This window comes from Mytilus trossulus, chromosome 12 (assembly GCF_036588685.1).
Source record: "Mytilus trossulus isolate FHL-02 chromosome 12, PNRI_Mtr1.1.1.hap1, whole genome shotgun sequence".
Classification (NCBI taxonomy): Eukaryota; Metazoa; Mollusca; class Bivalvia; order Mytilida; family Mytilidae; genus Mytilus; species Mytilus trossulus.
Window position 1 is genome coordinate 45,249,092 of NC_086384.1, and position 16,392 is coordinate 45,265,483.

At 29.7% G+C, this 16,392-nt stretch overlaps 1 protein-coding gene across 8 annotated transcripts in view; it reads right to left on the minus strand.

Annotated features, from left to right (window-relative positions):
• Nucleotides 1-16,392, minus strand: part of LOC134692655 (paramyosin-like) — a 64,714-nt gene that overhangs the window by 42,904 nt on the left and 5,418 nt on the right. For 7 of the 8 annotated variants that reach the window (XM_063553117.1, XM_063553116.1, XM_063553114.1 and 4 more), the window contains exons 2-5: nucleotides 14,524-14,637; nucleotides 8,283-8,475; nucleotides 7,242-7,600; nucleotides 3,190-3,277 (exon numbers count right to left, since the gene is read on the minus strand). In XM_063553117.1, the coding sequence (XP_063409187.1) occupies nucleotides 3,190-3,277; nucleotides 7,242-7,600; nucleotides 8,283-8,475; nucleotides 14,524-14,637 (754 nt within the window). Of the gene's footprint in view, nucleotides 1-3,189; nucleotides 3,278-4,297; nucleotides 4,593-7,241; nucleotides 7,601-8,282; nucleotides 8,476-14,523; nucleotides 14,638-16,392 lie in introns of those variants that run through there. The other variant, XM_063553121.1, reaches the window with a different exon arrangement.

Below are 16,392 nucleotides of genomic sequence, written 5' to 3' on the forward strand. Positions count from 1 at the left end.
GACATGTACAGCTAACAATGTTTCCATAAAACAAATATAGTTGACCTAATACTTATAGTTTAATAAAAATAGACCAAAACACAAAAACTTAACACTGAGCAATGAACTGTCAAAATGAGGTCAAGGTTAAATAAAGCCTGCGCGACTAATATATAGATCATAAAATATTTCCATACACTTAATATAGTTCACCTATGGCATATAATATTTGATAAAATCACCAAAACTGAAAAAATTAACTTTGACCACTGAACCATGAAATGAGGTCCAGGTCAGATAACATCTGTCCGCTAGACATGTTCACCTTACTATATTCCATACAACAAATATAGTAGACCTATTGCTTAAAGTATGAGAAAAACAGACCAAAACACAAAAACTTAACTATAACCACTGAACCATGAAAATGAGGTCAAGGTCAGATGACACCTGCCAGTTGGACATGTACACCATCCAGTCCTTCCATACACCGAATATACTAGTCCTATTGCTTATAGTATCTGAGATATGGACTTGACCACCAAAACTTAACCTTGTTCACTGAGCCATGAAATGAGGTTGAGGTCAAGTGAAAACTGTCTGACGGGCATTAGGACCTTGCAAGGTACGCACATACCAAATAGAGTTATCCTATTACTTATAATAAGATAGAATTCAACATTACAAAAAATCTTTAACTTTTTTTTCAAGTGGTCACTGAACCATGAAAATGAGGTCAAGGACATTGGACATGTGACTGACGGAAACTTCGTAACATGAGGCATCTATATACAAAGTATGAAGCATCCAGGTCTTCCACTTTCTAAAATATAAAGCTTTTAAGAAGTGAGCTAACACCGCCGCCGCCGCTGGATCACTATCCCTATGTCGAGCTTTCTACAACAAAAGTTGCAGGCTCGACAAAAAAATCAAACTAATTTGAAGGACTGCACACTGTTGTTTAATAATTAAGATGCCAAGTCTTTAATTTTTATACTGAATTTTATTTGAATAGAATTTCTTTTAATTAGTCAAAACTATAACTATTATATACTCTTTAATTCTACTACCCATACATTACATTCAACACTATGATATTTAATTTTATGTAAAGAATATATTTTAAAATCACCCTTAAATTAATCAGTAAGAATATATTATACAATCAACCTTAAATTAATCAGTTCTAAGTGACTTATGTTTATCCAACTTTATAAAGATTTTGATTTGTGTATATATATACATAGTCACAGTGGGCCCTGCCTTATTGATGGACAGTAAATCGTCCAGAAAATTTGTTGACACATGTCCATATCTTAGATAAACATGGACCTGACATATCCAATAAAGATGGGATTAAAATTTCTACATGATCAGACCATTTATACCCATGTTTAAATATTACGGTCATTCAATACTTTGTACTTAAAGTTTCAAAGTCATGACACAATACGTGTACAAAATTTTGACTTTTTCGGCATTTTGTAAAAAAATAATTCTGAACTGTTTTGTCTGACTGAATGACATTATCTTTGTTATTGTCCAGGGTCTTGCAGGTGTCGGACTACTAATTAAAAATCCTTATCAATCCAATCAAATTTAGCAATTTTCACAACTTTTCTTAAGTTTTAACTTCAAATTCAAAGAAACCAGGTATATCCTGAATTGCACAAGTATAAATTTTCTACATGTCAATTTTCAAGCCATATTTTAAGTCATATAAAAAAGAACTGCCCTTTCGGAAGCTATGTAAGTACTACTACAATTAACCTCTGGTTTTCTGGAAATCCTAAATTAGTATACTATGGTGTGCATTAATCCTCAATTTTGAATGCAAACTCATTGACTTGTAAATTTTGGTCGAAAATCTTCTTAATATATTTCTCTTTCACCAAAAGTTTCAATTTCTGCAAATTTATTTATTTGGTAATTATAAGTAATCAATGACATCAAAAGCACTATTTTGTGTCAGAGTAGGGCTTCTTATATTACGTTCTAAATTGGGACGGAGTGAATTGGTGGTCTGACACACACCTACAGTGTTTTATTACTGACTCAGTCATTCTATGCCAATCGATCAATACGATTAACAACCTTGAGCTAGAAATTATGTAACCCATTTTTAGGAAAAATGATGGGGGATTCCTCCTTTATGCATATATAACTATAAATAAACATCATAAAATACTAAAACACAGCCAAAATATTAAAACAAACAACATTCTCTTCATACCAATATTTACTTATTTTATTGTAGTACCTTTTTTGCCTATTATATAATGCTTAGTAACTGTGAGTACTTTATGTATGTTGAAACAGTGGTCTATATACTTGATTAGTACTAAACCTTATTTTATTTTAAAATATTTCACTGTCAAGAGCTAATACATCTTTTTGTGTACACACTTGTCTGTTGTCAATATCTTATGTTGATAAATTATCACCAAAACCTCAATACTACTTAATCAAAGCCTTAGATCCATGGAGTGTTTGACATGCTAGGAATTTACTGCTTTGTTTTATTCATATGAAAGACCAAGATTTACAAAGTCTTTGCTACTACTTTGAAATCAAATTCAGAAGATTTTTCCTGTAATATTTATCAAGTTTAATATGTCTTAAGTTATTCAGATAAAATTCTGACTAACTTCTCAGAGAAAAATAAAACAATAGTCCTTTTACCATCATCTATGCACGTAACAATATGAGCTTAAGATATACTGATTTATTGAGCATAAATTTTACACTGCGAAATTTCGGTACTTTGTAGAACATTGGAATCTGAGGGCAATCACAATATGAGTATTATAGTTCTCTGAATAATTAAGATCATGAACCATTCTGAGATATTTTACAAACTTGGTGCCAAAATATGAAGACATGATGTCAGGTATTTGCTATACTTTCTATCAAAATTTACTGATGAAAAGAATTTCATTTGATAGTAAATTCATGATTTATCATATAATCAAATTCAGTAAACTGAATAATTGTGATTCACTCCAACTTGAGCTACTGCAATTAAGCGTTTGTTGTCAACATAAATATAAGAAGAAGTGGTATGATCGTCAATAAGACAACCCTCCACCAGAGACCAAATAACATCGAAGCTCCGGCAACTATAAGTCACCTTACAGCCTTTAACAATAAGCAAACCACATATATATTAGCAAACTAAATAACAGTTTGTATTTATTCTATTGTTTATACCTGAGTCTGATTTTTCCTTTTCCCTGAGGTCTTTCTCTTGTTGAAGTTCATCTCTAAGCTTTTTGATTTCAGCTTGAAACTCTTCCATCTGGAAAAAAATATTTGAAATTATTTATCTTTTTTTACACCAAACACTTTAGAGCCATCAACAAACTTGCTACTTTAACAATGTGTAATTTGCAAGGTGCACATTCACTAATGACAGTAACACAGGTCATATTTCAAAGATCAGCTCATTGTAGATGACAGGATGAAAATTTTGTATTTGCACCAGACGCATGTTTCGTCTACAAGACTCATCAGAAATGATCAGTGATGCTAAAAAAATTAGTTAAAAACGTCAAATAAAGTACAAAGTAAAAAAACGTTTTAGCATGTTTAGTTCCAAACCCTACTAGCTAGCCTATAATCAAGGACTGTTTGGTAATCATTTTATTGACACATGACAAGACAAACCTAAATGCAGTGAAGGGTATTTCATGATAATTGATTGTTGCTTGCATATTGTCCATATGGTTTTCAATTCTAAAGTCATTTTGTACTATTGTATAACTTTCACAAAATCAGACCATTAGTGTGAACAAAAGATTTATCCATTATGTTCAGTTGCTTTGCAAAATTTGTGGTACATTGTACACATAGTCTTCTGAATGTTTTGTATTGTGTCCATTTATGGATTACTTTTATTAATTGAACTGTTATCTGAGGTATAAACATCATATCAAAGTCAGTTAAATTCTTGTTAATACTTTCTCAATAGAGCAGAATAAAGCAATCAATATATTGAATTTAATGGGTTTCTGTTGGTCTAAACTAATCTAGCAGGCCATGGTTTTTGCTGTATTTTCACATCTTTATAATGGAGTTCTACTTCAGATACATTTTCAAATTCTTTAACAAACTGACAATGCAACATAAAGTATGCAAAAAATACAGCTCATAATTCAAAATCACTTTTAAACTTGCAACAAAAAACTCATACTTATCAATTTTGTTTATAAATGTTTTGTTACTTACACAAGCACTTAAAAATCCTATTCTGACTTTTTCTCACAATGATATCTATATTACTATTACAAAACTTGATAATAATTTATTTAAATATTACCTTGCGTTGAATTACCTTCACTTTAAACTTTCCACAGAGAATTATTCTCCTAAAACATTTTAATTGCAAACTTCACATGGTCGGGCAAAAAGTCACTATTATTACCATTCCAAAGTAACGATTTAAAAAATCGCTAACCCAATTAAGTATTCCATTACAAAATGCATCTTTACTCAATTACAAGGCATCGTATATCAAAACTCGTTAAAGTTTTAAATGTAACTGAAACATTAGAACATTTTGTCAATATCCGACATGCCATTCAAGTTTCATTGTAATCCGATGTGCCTTGTTGGCCAACATTTGTTGACAATTTGGAACAAAGGCAATACATCCGATATGTAAACTAACAGGGGCTATTTGACGCTACTATTATATGTGTTTACATTGCTCATAATCAATAAAGCTTTTCTTATGTCCTCTGAATATACAAATGAAGATTCAAATTTTTCTAGGTTTTCTGGATTACGCTCCATTAAAATTAAATTTGAAATGTAAACAAAATTAAATCAATTTATTTTTAAATTTAAATAAAATCCTTTTTTTTTTTTACAAAGTACGATGATAGTAATTGATTAATCAAAAATAAAAGTTTATGTAATCGGTTCAATTAATGTTTTGTCCAAAATTATACATTTCATTTAAATCACCTTTTCTGATCAATTATTACACCTTAGGAGTAAAACCTTTACATTTAAACCATATAAAGCAATTTCTATATGACCATAAAAACTTAATATAAAGTCAAGTATAAAGATTCTCATTAGAAATTCACTTTAATACAATGTCTATATTTGGGCTGAATGATATTTTAATATTAAAATTTGCAATGACATTAAAATTTAAAGATACGATCAGATAAAATTTCCGTCAATAGATTTACATGCCAAGGAAATATTAACTTCTGTCATGACTGTATGCAGTTTTAAGTTTCTTATTATTTATAAATAAAAACGTTATTATATGTAGACACAAAATTTTGTTTATGTTACTTATACAAGCACTTAAATTTTTTATTTTTACAACAAAGAAATAAATATTAATGCTGCATTTAAGGTCTTTAATGATGATTTGTTATTGGGTAATGATACATTTGTTGGTTGAATACTTTAATATTGTGATATTTGCATATGATGGTAGCAATCCATTCATGTCATGTCCAGTAAAATTTAAGTTTTCTGCAATACCTTGCATAAACACTTAAAAAACCCTTAAAGATACCATAAACTTCATGATTTTACTTTGTACCTCTAACCCACAAAGAATAAGCCCTTCTCGGAATTTCATTTATAAAATAGTTGTAATATTTTACTAATTCCATTTAACTAATGGTTTAAGCATTATATTTCCTTGTTCAAATGCATGTTATCAAGAATGAAATGTCAGTCAAAGAGTCAATGAAGGGAATTTGGAAAATCTCTCTTCTGAAACTTTGTCATGTTTTTCTTTTACCTAGCTGTCGAGTATATACATTATATATATATATATAAAGGCTTTGGTTGGAAACAACAATAAAATATGTGATCAGTTCCTGTTAAAGACTTTGATTTAACAAAATGACAAATCTTAAAAGTAAACACCTTCTTGTCAAACCCTAACTGACAGTTCCGTGGAAATAAAAAGCATTTCAATACAATTCATTAATCATTATTAATCAGTCGAGGACACTTCAAACAGCTGAAAAATTAGTGGTGGCATGCATCAACGGTGCTCACGATTGAATAAGTATTTAACTGAACAATACAGCTACCCCCTACTCAAGTGTTAAGATCAATAATACGTGCAGTATCCTTCTGTAATACTGAAAGGTTCTGTTGGTTTAACCAGCACTTCAAATATCTTAAGTTTATCAATTATGTACACACTGTTCGATATAATATATATACATTTGTTATCAAAGGGCACTTAAAGTTCATGTAACCAACCCAGTACTCAACTTAAAAGTATGGAAATATTTTTTAAAGGTTTTAGGTTGACGAAATTTTGTTTCAAACTGTGTGCATCATTTTATAGTAAAATTATTTCAGTCTGAATTTGCGAGATCACTTTTGAAAGCTTTTAATTAAACATAATTGAAACTCAACTTACGAGAATGGAAATATTTTCTAAAGGATTTAGGTTTACAAAATTTTTGTTTCAAACTGTGTGCAATGTATGAATTGTCTTGTAAAAAACCCATTTTGAATGCATGGCATCATCTTTGTTAGCATTTAATTTTAAACATAACTAATACTCAACAAGTCATGAGTATGGAAAGAAATACTATTAAGGTTTTGGGTTTCTAAAATTTTGTTTAAATATATTTACAGTGTGTAATATACAATGTATATGCATTGTTTTGTAAATAATTATCATTTTTTATGCATGTCATCCTTTTTGAAAGCATTTAATTCCAATAGTCGTAGGTAATTAAAATCTACTTGTATATTTATATACAAAATGTATTATGAAAATTCATCATGACAGTGCATGTCTTCAATTATAAAATCTTAAATGGCAGATTTTGTTCCTGGTAGTTGTGTATAAGAGACAAAGTACACCATGCGATGGTTTTAATATATCTTCTTTTCTTTTCATCAATATTTCAGTACTTTTACCTTATAGGGACAACATCAAAAGATCAATGTAAGATAAAAAAAAAAATCAAATAGTTTGGGGGTGGGGGTTGAACTGCTACAAGATGTGGTTATCCTACATAGATTTTTACATATATCTATATGGGTCAACCAATTTTTCCCAAATTAAGGTAAAAAGATGGTGGGGGAGTCAGTGAAAACACTATGTGAATTAAGTTTTTAATCCTTCATTGAACTTTTGATGTTGTCCCTTACATTATGAAATTAGTTCATGTGCATGTGCTATATGATTCCAAATGAGACAATTATCTACCAATTCACACGTTTCTCTTAAATAAAGACCTGATTGAAATTTTATAATATCCCACCTTTTCCTTTGATTCAACCAAATCATCTTCTAACTTATTGTTTTCTTCCATTAAAGCATTAATTTCTTCTTCATGCTGTTTTTTCAACTGATCTTTAACTTTCTTTATACTGTCTCTGTGTTCATTTATTTCCTCTTCAAATTCTGTCCTTTCCTTTTCTAAGGTTCGCTGAAGATCCTCGGAGGCTCGACCATCAACAGAAGGCGTCACTGTTCTATTCTGTTCTGCTTCTAATTCATCAAGCAGTCTCGCTCGCTCGACAAGTAAAAAGGCAATCTGTTCGGAGGTTGAGACATTAGCAATTTCTTCCAGACCTTGTTGGATAAGCATCTCTGCTGTCTCCTCACGTAGAGCACTTGCTGTAAAACCAAGAAAAATTGTACAACCAATACTTTTTATGCTCTCAATTAAAACTGGATGATGTAAAGTATTACCTGATATGCTAACAATCTGTATGATTGAGAATGGTATACTGTAAAGAGGGATTGATTGAGTTTAAATTTTTGCCATTTCTTGGACCAAACCTATTTCCAAGGTATTGTTTTAGTAATTTTTTTTTTATATTCAACAATATATTGCTTGCTGTTAACAATTGACTCCACTAGTCCAGCATTCTAGTGAAGGGTACCTGCATTTTAACAAGAAATCCATTATTTCTCTCTGTGTAACAATAATACCGTACAATTTATCTAGACTATATTATAAATATTTCATTTTCAACCGTAAAATAAATAAGTATATATGAAATTCTAATTTATCAATATGTATATCTAGTTTGTTTGAAAAGAAAAAGTATACTTTAATTCTAATCTTTTTTTGAGATAAAATTCATGCAAGAATATATCTACAATGTTATCTTGATAGATAGTGAGTGGAATTAGCAAAAAAAATCAAATATTTTTTTTTATTTTTCAGAAGTGTATGCACCAAGTCATGACGTACAATAAAAGTCAATTGTTATATATTAGTTCCCATGAAAATGGTTTGTAAATATTTCCTCTGTACACTGCAAAATGATAAACAGATATTTTAAACACAAACCATTTTGTTCTTGCTTCAGTTGCTCTATTTCTTGTTTCAGGCTATCATTTTCTGTTTCTAATTCTTGGATTAAAGCCTCTCTTTCATCAGACAGATGGCGTATGTGTTCTACATAGTTCTCAACTTCCTGCATTTCAGCTGTCTGTGCCATCTTGAGCTTCTCCTCATTCTCAAGTGCTTGCTGGAGATCAGTCTGAAAAAAATCACCAAAATAATTTTCAATTACATTGTACATGTATGTGAACTGTATTTATTAGCTGTGTTGCAGACCAATTGGTTGCATTTGGATGTTTTCTGCTTTGGTTGGGTTGTTGTGTCTTGGACATTCCCAATTTCCATTTCCATTCTCATTTCTAATTATTTTGACAGCGATCTGGCTGAAAATAACTTGGTTACACTCTATGTCTTAAATATGTCTATTCAGCATAAATGTTAACAAAATAGAAACAGCTTATAATTTCGTGAAATATAATTGTCCTACAAACATAAAATTAATGCATATTTCTTAACCTCTCACCAAAATTAAAATAATAAAAGAACAGTTTTTCAATGTCCCCAAAGAACATTTGTTATTTTTCAAAGGGTAGTAACTCCACAATATATTTTTTTGTTCTACTAAACTTTTTCAACACAAAGAAAAATCTAGTCACGAGATTGCTTTGAATTCAATCTTCCATGCCACAAGGACAAAAACTAGTCACTTATTTTCATGGTTTAGATTATTCAAAATTCTCATATTTTTGAAGGATTACAATATCTGAGTTATGTTCCCTTATAAATCAGTTAGCCTTTACACATTTTTTAGATTACATGTAAATAAAATTAAACAATTGTTGAAAAAACATGACAATTTTCATTAGGTTAACTATAAGTATTGTATTTTCATCCTTTGAATGATTTTTCTATGCAAAAAAAATGTCAGCTTTGATCGATATTTGCAAATAGCAATAAAAAGCTATGCTGCTCAATTAAGGTATGTCTTGTATGTAATGGCTGTCACAATTTTCTATTCTTATACGGCAGTGTGAAGTATTAAATATTGAACAATTGATCTATAATTTATTCACATTTTCTACAAAATGTCTTTGATTGTACCTATTTTATCAAACATTTCAAAATTATACTCTTTAAAGGAAATTGAGCTTAGATAACATAGCATTGTAAAATCAGATAAATTTTGGTCTTGAAATTATTATTAAATAGTGTAATTTCATAGTTGTTTAAATAGAATCTAATAAAACCCGCCAAAAAGTTAGCTCTTTAATTAGTAATAGAAAAATTTATGATCGATCAGATATGAAAAATAAAAGCGTAATTCACACAGTAAAACTCTTAAAAACTTACATAATGATCCAACACTACTCCATAATCAATAATTAAAAGATAATTTAATTCATATCACGATCTAATCTATTGAACTGCTTTTAGTTTTCAATAAAAATTCCTTTGATCGCTAATCCAAATGTTAAAAAGTATACCGAAAAATAAGTTCACATTAGAAAAACTGAAATGAAACTGTGAAAAGTTTTTATGCTGTAATTTACATGTAATTGCTCCGAAATTTGTCAATTCGATCAGGTGACGATCAAACGATATAGTTATATACGTCTCTCGTAGAATGATATAACCATGGGCGCACATCTAGATATCGGTAAATCTAACAATTAGGTTATTGAATATACTTTATTATCAAATCACAAAATCTATAATAATAGTTGAATAATAACAATGATTTAAGATGTCCGAATATATATAGCCGTAATAGAAACTTTAAAACATACTAGCATGGAATTTACACATTGACAATGAGAATAATCAAAATACAATTAGTTTCAAAAATTGAAATATTTATTATTAAAATTTCATTACATTTTCATTTAAAGTGTCTGCTAGGGATTCAACGTGTTCAAAAGAACATACATTGAAAAAATAAAAATTGAAAAACAAAATGATTGGAATACAAGGTTACTTTTAAAGCATTAAAGTTTACATAGTACAAAATGTATAGGGGATGCATATGACTTTGAAGGTTTGTTCAATGCATTTATATGTAAAATAATATTTGCATCAAAATCAGCTTCACTGTGAGAATATACAGGTATGAACAATGAATGAGGGCTCAAAAGGTTCATGTTTTTTTAATATTAAAGATAGATGTTCAACAACCAGTTAAGTTGGGCAGGGAAAAGAAAACTTTGACAATTTTTTTTATGAATTTCATTATGAAATGTGTTTTCATATATAGATATACAACATGTTGCCAATGAAAGCAGTAACTTCAAATAAATGTTGTTGTTTTTTGGTTGACACAAGCATTTTACACCTACAATACTGAGTAAAGCAATTGATCTTAAGTGTGTATACAGGGACTAAACTTGGGAATTTCAAGCTAGGAGCCCAGACCAGATATTTCATAATTAGATCCTATATGTTCAACTGAAATTTAACTGAAAGTTTAAGGGCCCAGCTCAAAATCTAGGAGCCATGGGCGACTGGGCCCCCTTTAAGTCTTGTCCCTGGTATAAATTAACATGCAGAGCTTTGTAAAATTTGCCCACAGTTGGCTAAAAAATAAATCTTGACAGAGCTGCCAAAAATATCAAAACATTACAAAACCATCTAACATAGGAATAAACCCCAAAAGAGCTGAACACATGTTATTTAAATGACTTTTATGAGTATGCAAAACTATGGTTGTATTAAACAAATACTTAATTGAGGAAATGGCAATATTTCAGTTGGCCGAGATTAATCTTGAATTAAAATCTTGGCAAGTCTATAAAGTCTTTGTGTTTTGCAAGCTGTTGGTAATACCGCACTAAGTTTAAATTTAGAATTTCCGATCAACAAGACAACATTTGTTTTATGTTCAATTGTGCTAACATGCAATTTACACAAAAGATTTCAATCGTAAAACAGATATAAATTAATAATGCTTGATCATTTTCAAAACAGTATAGTACTATATAGAGTGCAATGATGTATAAAAACTTGAATATGTCATATCAAACATGCAGATTTTTATAGTTCATTCTTATGTTGTACTGTTACACCACTGTCCCAGATAAAGGGGAGAGTTGGGATCCCGCTAACATGTTTAACCCTGCCACATTCTGTATGAATGTGCCTTTCCAAAGTCAGGCGCCTGTAATTCAGTGATTGTCGTTTGTTGATGTGTTACATATTTGTTTATCTTTTATTTTTTACATAAATTAGGCCGTTATTTTTCTCGTTTGAATTGTTTTATATTGTCATTTTGGGGCCTTTTATAGCTGACTATGCAGTATGGCCTCATTGTTGAAGCCGTACAGTGACCTAAAATTATTAATTTCTGTGTTATTTAGTCTCTCCTGGAGAGTTGTTTCATTGGCAATTATACCACATCTTCTTTTCTAAAGAAAATCTATCATTTTGCAAGTTTTTAAATTAATTCATTCTGCATATTAATGATTTTTTCAATTTTACAATTACTTGAGAGAAATCTATAATAAAGTCCTGAACAACCATAAAATCGATCATTTTGAACGTTTTTGTGAACTTAACATTGACGGATATTATTTTAGCTATTCTGCAATTTCAAAGAGTTTTGTTTTTAATTTAATGATCATTTTCAAAACATATAGTATTATATAGAGTGCAAGCCTATGGTGAATAAAAACTTGAATTATGTCATATCAAACATGCAGAAAATCTGTCATTTTGCAAGTTTTTATTTTATTCATTCTGCATATTAATGATTTTCCATAAATTTTACAACTACTTGAGAGAAATCTATAATTAAGTACTAATAACAAGCATAAAATTGATCATTCTGAACTTTTTGTAAATTTAACCTTGACCGATTTTAATGTGGTTATTCTGCATTTTTAAAGATTTTTTTTTTTAATTTAACTATTACGTGAGAAATATATAATAAAGCACTTAATTCAAATTTTTCTTCCATCAAGCAGAAATTTCAACCTAATTTTATGTAACATTATGTAACATTTGTTCAAGAAACCTTGAAATTTAAATATGAAACTGACTACTGATACATTTCATAATAAATTTATTTCATTGAATGACAAATAGGTATGCATGGTTAATTTTATCTTTTTTGCAACACAGCAAAATATATTTCTGCACAAATTTACATTATAGTTAATGATACACAAATGTTTTCTGTCCAGTGACAAATATTACACACTATTCAAAGACAATATGCTATGTCATTTAATTAAAACGCAATGTACAAGACTTTCCTGATGACTGAAAACTGTGCTAGTTCATGAGTGATATTTAGAAGGAAGATGCAATGTCAAACTTCCTGAATACATAATTCTGTTTAAGGCCTATTTCTGAGTGCAGAAGCAGCAAACAAGTACCACATTTAAAGTTGCATACATGTACATTTGTTAGGGATAATAAAATTGTTTCAGATTCTGAAATTATGCAAGAATGACAGTCATTGAAATTGAATACATGTATCAGGTACATACGTTTACATGTCTCCAGGTACAAATAGATTTTCTGTCATTTTAATGTAACATTTGTTTACCAATTCTCAGTTCTGAAATATCTTTTTTCTAAATTCAATCTCCATGCATTATAAGCTTGTTTGAACCCATTAACTGTCAAGTTAGATTGTCAAAACTTGGTGACTTTACAGGGGGCTTTTATTAAAAAAATTCAGTGTTTTATGAAGTAAAACTTTTAAAATTTGACAATTATCTTTTCGTACAAAAAAAAAAAGATTATTCTGCACTCTGCAGGGTTTTTTTACTTAATCTAAGACCTTTACTAGGGTAGAAGACACTTCATCAATGTTGACAATTGCAAATTTTTCAATGTCAATTTTACACATAATATTCAAGATCACTTATTCGAAATTGGGAAAGAAAAGGTTGACATTAAAATTAAATTTCTGTCTTTTTAATTGAAATTTTGAAAGAAAAAAGTTGACATTAAAATTAAATTTCTGTCTAAATTGAATATTTTAATAATAATTTATATTTTAATCTTGATCGCTCTTAAACAAGCAAAGACACTTCAAGGTCAGGCTGACATTATTATAGAACATTTCATTTGACAAGTTTTTAATATTGAACCATGAAAGTTCATTTTGTTCATGGTAAGAAATATGTAAGGTTTATATACTGACAATATTTAACATTAAATATTAAAACCCATAATCATTTCACACATTAATTTGTACCTAATTATAAAGAGCCTGAGGCCCAGTAGGAGGGGTTTCATTCTGACTCCCCTCCTGGAAAAAACATTCTTTCCCAAATTTCAAAAAAAATTATCATTAATTCTAGTCCAGATAAGGGTAAATCTCGAAATACTGCTAAGTCCAATCCTGAATTCCACAAAAAATATAGGTCTCATTTCTACCTCCCAAACATGGTCTTTCTGCCCCTCAATATAATACTTTTTGCTAATCCATATTCATATGGCAATCACAAACGGAGATTATAACTCTAATCTTCTAGAGCATAATCATTTACTTTTAAGTTTCAAATGTTATATAACGATCGTAATACCATTTTTTGAAGTTTAAAATTCTCTTTAAAAGGAATGCAGCCAGACTACAATAAAGAATTATTTATTTCCCTCGGAAGATATTTTAAATTTGTGCAATCAATTTATGAAGGATCATATTTTTTAACTTAATATCTGTTACATGTATAATTATGTCATAAAATGCATTAAATCATCATCATGCACTATAATTTATACTTAATACATGTAATACATAATATTTTAAATTAGTCTGGAAGTGTTCTATTTGAAATACAAGCACTCACTTTAGGTGCTGACTAATAAATTCACTTAAAGATCAAATCGCGCTTGCTGAACTAGCTAGGCGTCATATAAGTTATGATGTTCATAACTCATATAAATTTTACATGTATTGACAAGTAAAATTGTCAAAGATCATAAACTGTTTAAAATATATATAAAATTCACCATACCGTACTTTTATTTCATCAAAAGTAATCTGAACATGTGCAAACTTTTAGTTTTTAGCTACTGTAAAAGCAGGTTATTTTCCAAGTGTAAAATTTCGGGATTTTCATTGAATAAGGTAAACTAAGTATATTGGTGGTTATTAATTTGGCGGAATCAAAACTTAATCAATACCTTTGCATTTGCACTTTTAAAGGTAGTATTTCTTTTGGCAATTTGGTTCTATCCGCAAAAATTTATACCTAGTGAAAATAACCCGCTATACTTAATGTTTTTTAATATAAATTACCTCCGTGTGCTGGTATAACTTCCACACATAGAGTAGTTTCTCTTCCTCTGTACATTCCAACCCATCTTCTAAAAGGCGACGATCAATCTCAGCTGAAATCTCTGAAGGACTCTCCTAAAAGAAGAAAAAGACATGTTAAAATTATTTTATTTACCAATATCCTTAATTTTGAGGGGTTGTTAGGGTAAAAAGAAGGCTTCAATATGATTATCTGTGTTTCATGTTTTGTACCTCTGAATGTTTAAATTTTAAGGGGGCGGGGGCGGAGGCCTGGTAGAAGCCATGTACATATTTTATGCAACGTTACGATAATATCATCTTTACAGTGCCTTCCACTCAATAAAGTCTAAAAAATAGGGTTATAGTAAAGACATGTGTCCTGGACACCAGATTTTTGGAAGCACCATTCCATGAGTGTGTCTGTTGTACTCATCCTAATGTCACTAGCTTAATAACGTTATCATCAGAAGCTACATATGTAACTATCTGACTCCAAATATTCCTCATTTTGGTTTTCATTTAGAGGTGTAGTGTAGGTAGACAGAGGGCACAATTCACTGTTAAACCTTATATCAGATATGGAAGTCTCGTTTACAACTAAGGTGCAAGAGGAAATTGATACAGGACCAAATCATGTGATTATGGACAATTGGTGTTGATCATGAAGTTATTGCAAAATACATGAAAAGTACTTTTTTCTAAAAAAAAAAAATGTCAACTGTCGAACTGATATTAGCTATATAGTAATTTTAAAGAAAAATGTCAACTGATTTTAGTCAATTAAAAGAAAAATGTCAAAAAGTTTTTAAACATACCCCTGATAAATTACCTCAGATATTTTTATTAATTTAATATTCATTTGAAATTAGCATGAACTAAAAAGGGAAAAGAAACTGGACAGGTGTACATGTCCATGTACATGTACACCTGTGCCTTTTATGTCAAACAACACCTTTTAAGCAGGTACATTGTAAATTGCATTATCTACTCTAACAAGGAAGTGAATTTAAATAGTACAATTTGAATAACTGGAATTTTTAAAGCAATTGATTTTTTAGGGGGTCGATAAAAAACTTCAAAGTTATAAAAATTTTGGTCTAGGCTTAAATGAAAAAAAAAAAATCCACTAATCAAAGATAATGAAAGTTACTGTGATCCCTGGAAAAAAGTAATGTACACTTCTATATATATCTATTGCTCAATCATAAGTAATGATTCATAATGTTAATAGAGGTCTTCGTAGTAATTTACTTGGGCAAGTTCCAAGTAAAAATTTCAAAACCCTGGCGTGTATACCACCACTGAATTAATCCTGTTCTCAGACCTTTTAGAAATTTTCTCCAGTCAAACATGGTGAGTCATCTACTATACATGTAGGTGCTTTACCTAGAACCCTGCATACATGTATGTACAGTACAGAAATTTACCTCTTCATAAATGATTTCCAACTCCTCAGGTAAAATAGAATTCAACACTTCCATTCTTATATACCATGTTCAAACAAAAAACATGTTAATCCTCTTGTAATCACTTGATGTACATATATATGCTTACAAATCAAGCCAGCTATTTTGGACAATGCTGTCAACACTTTATCATATATTTGTTTATAGTAATCAATTCCACATGTCTTCACACATTCAAAAAATTCAATCAAATATACCTATATCATAAGTAAACATTCTGTACACACTTAAATCCTACATAATTCATTCATATTAAAGAATTTCACATGTATGCATATTCCCTAACTAAACAATTCATTCATATTAAAGAATTTCACATGTATGCATATTCCTTAACTAAATTCCATTTGTAAAATAAAATCGTTCACGTATTTTCAATTTCTTAAATTTCCAAACGGATGTT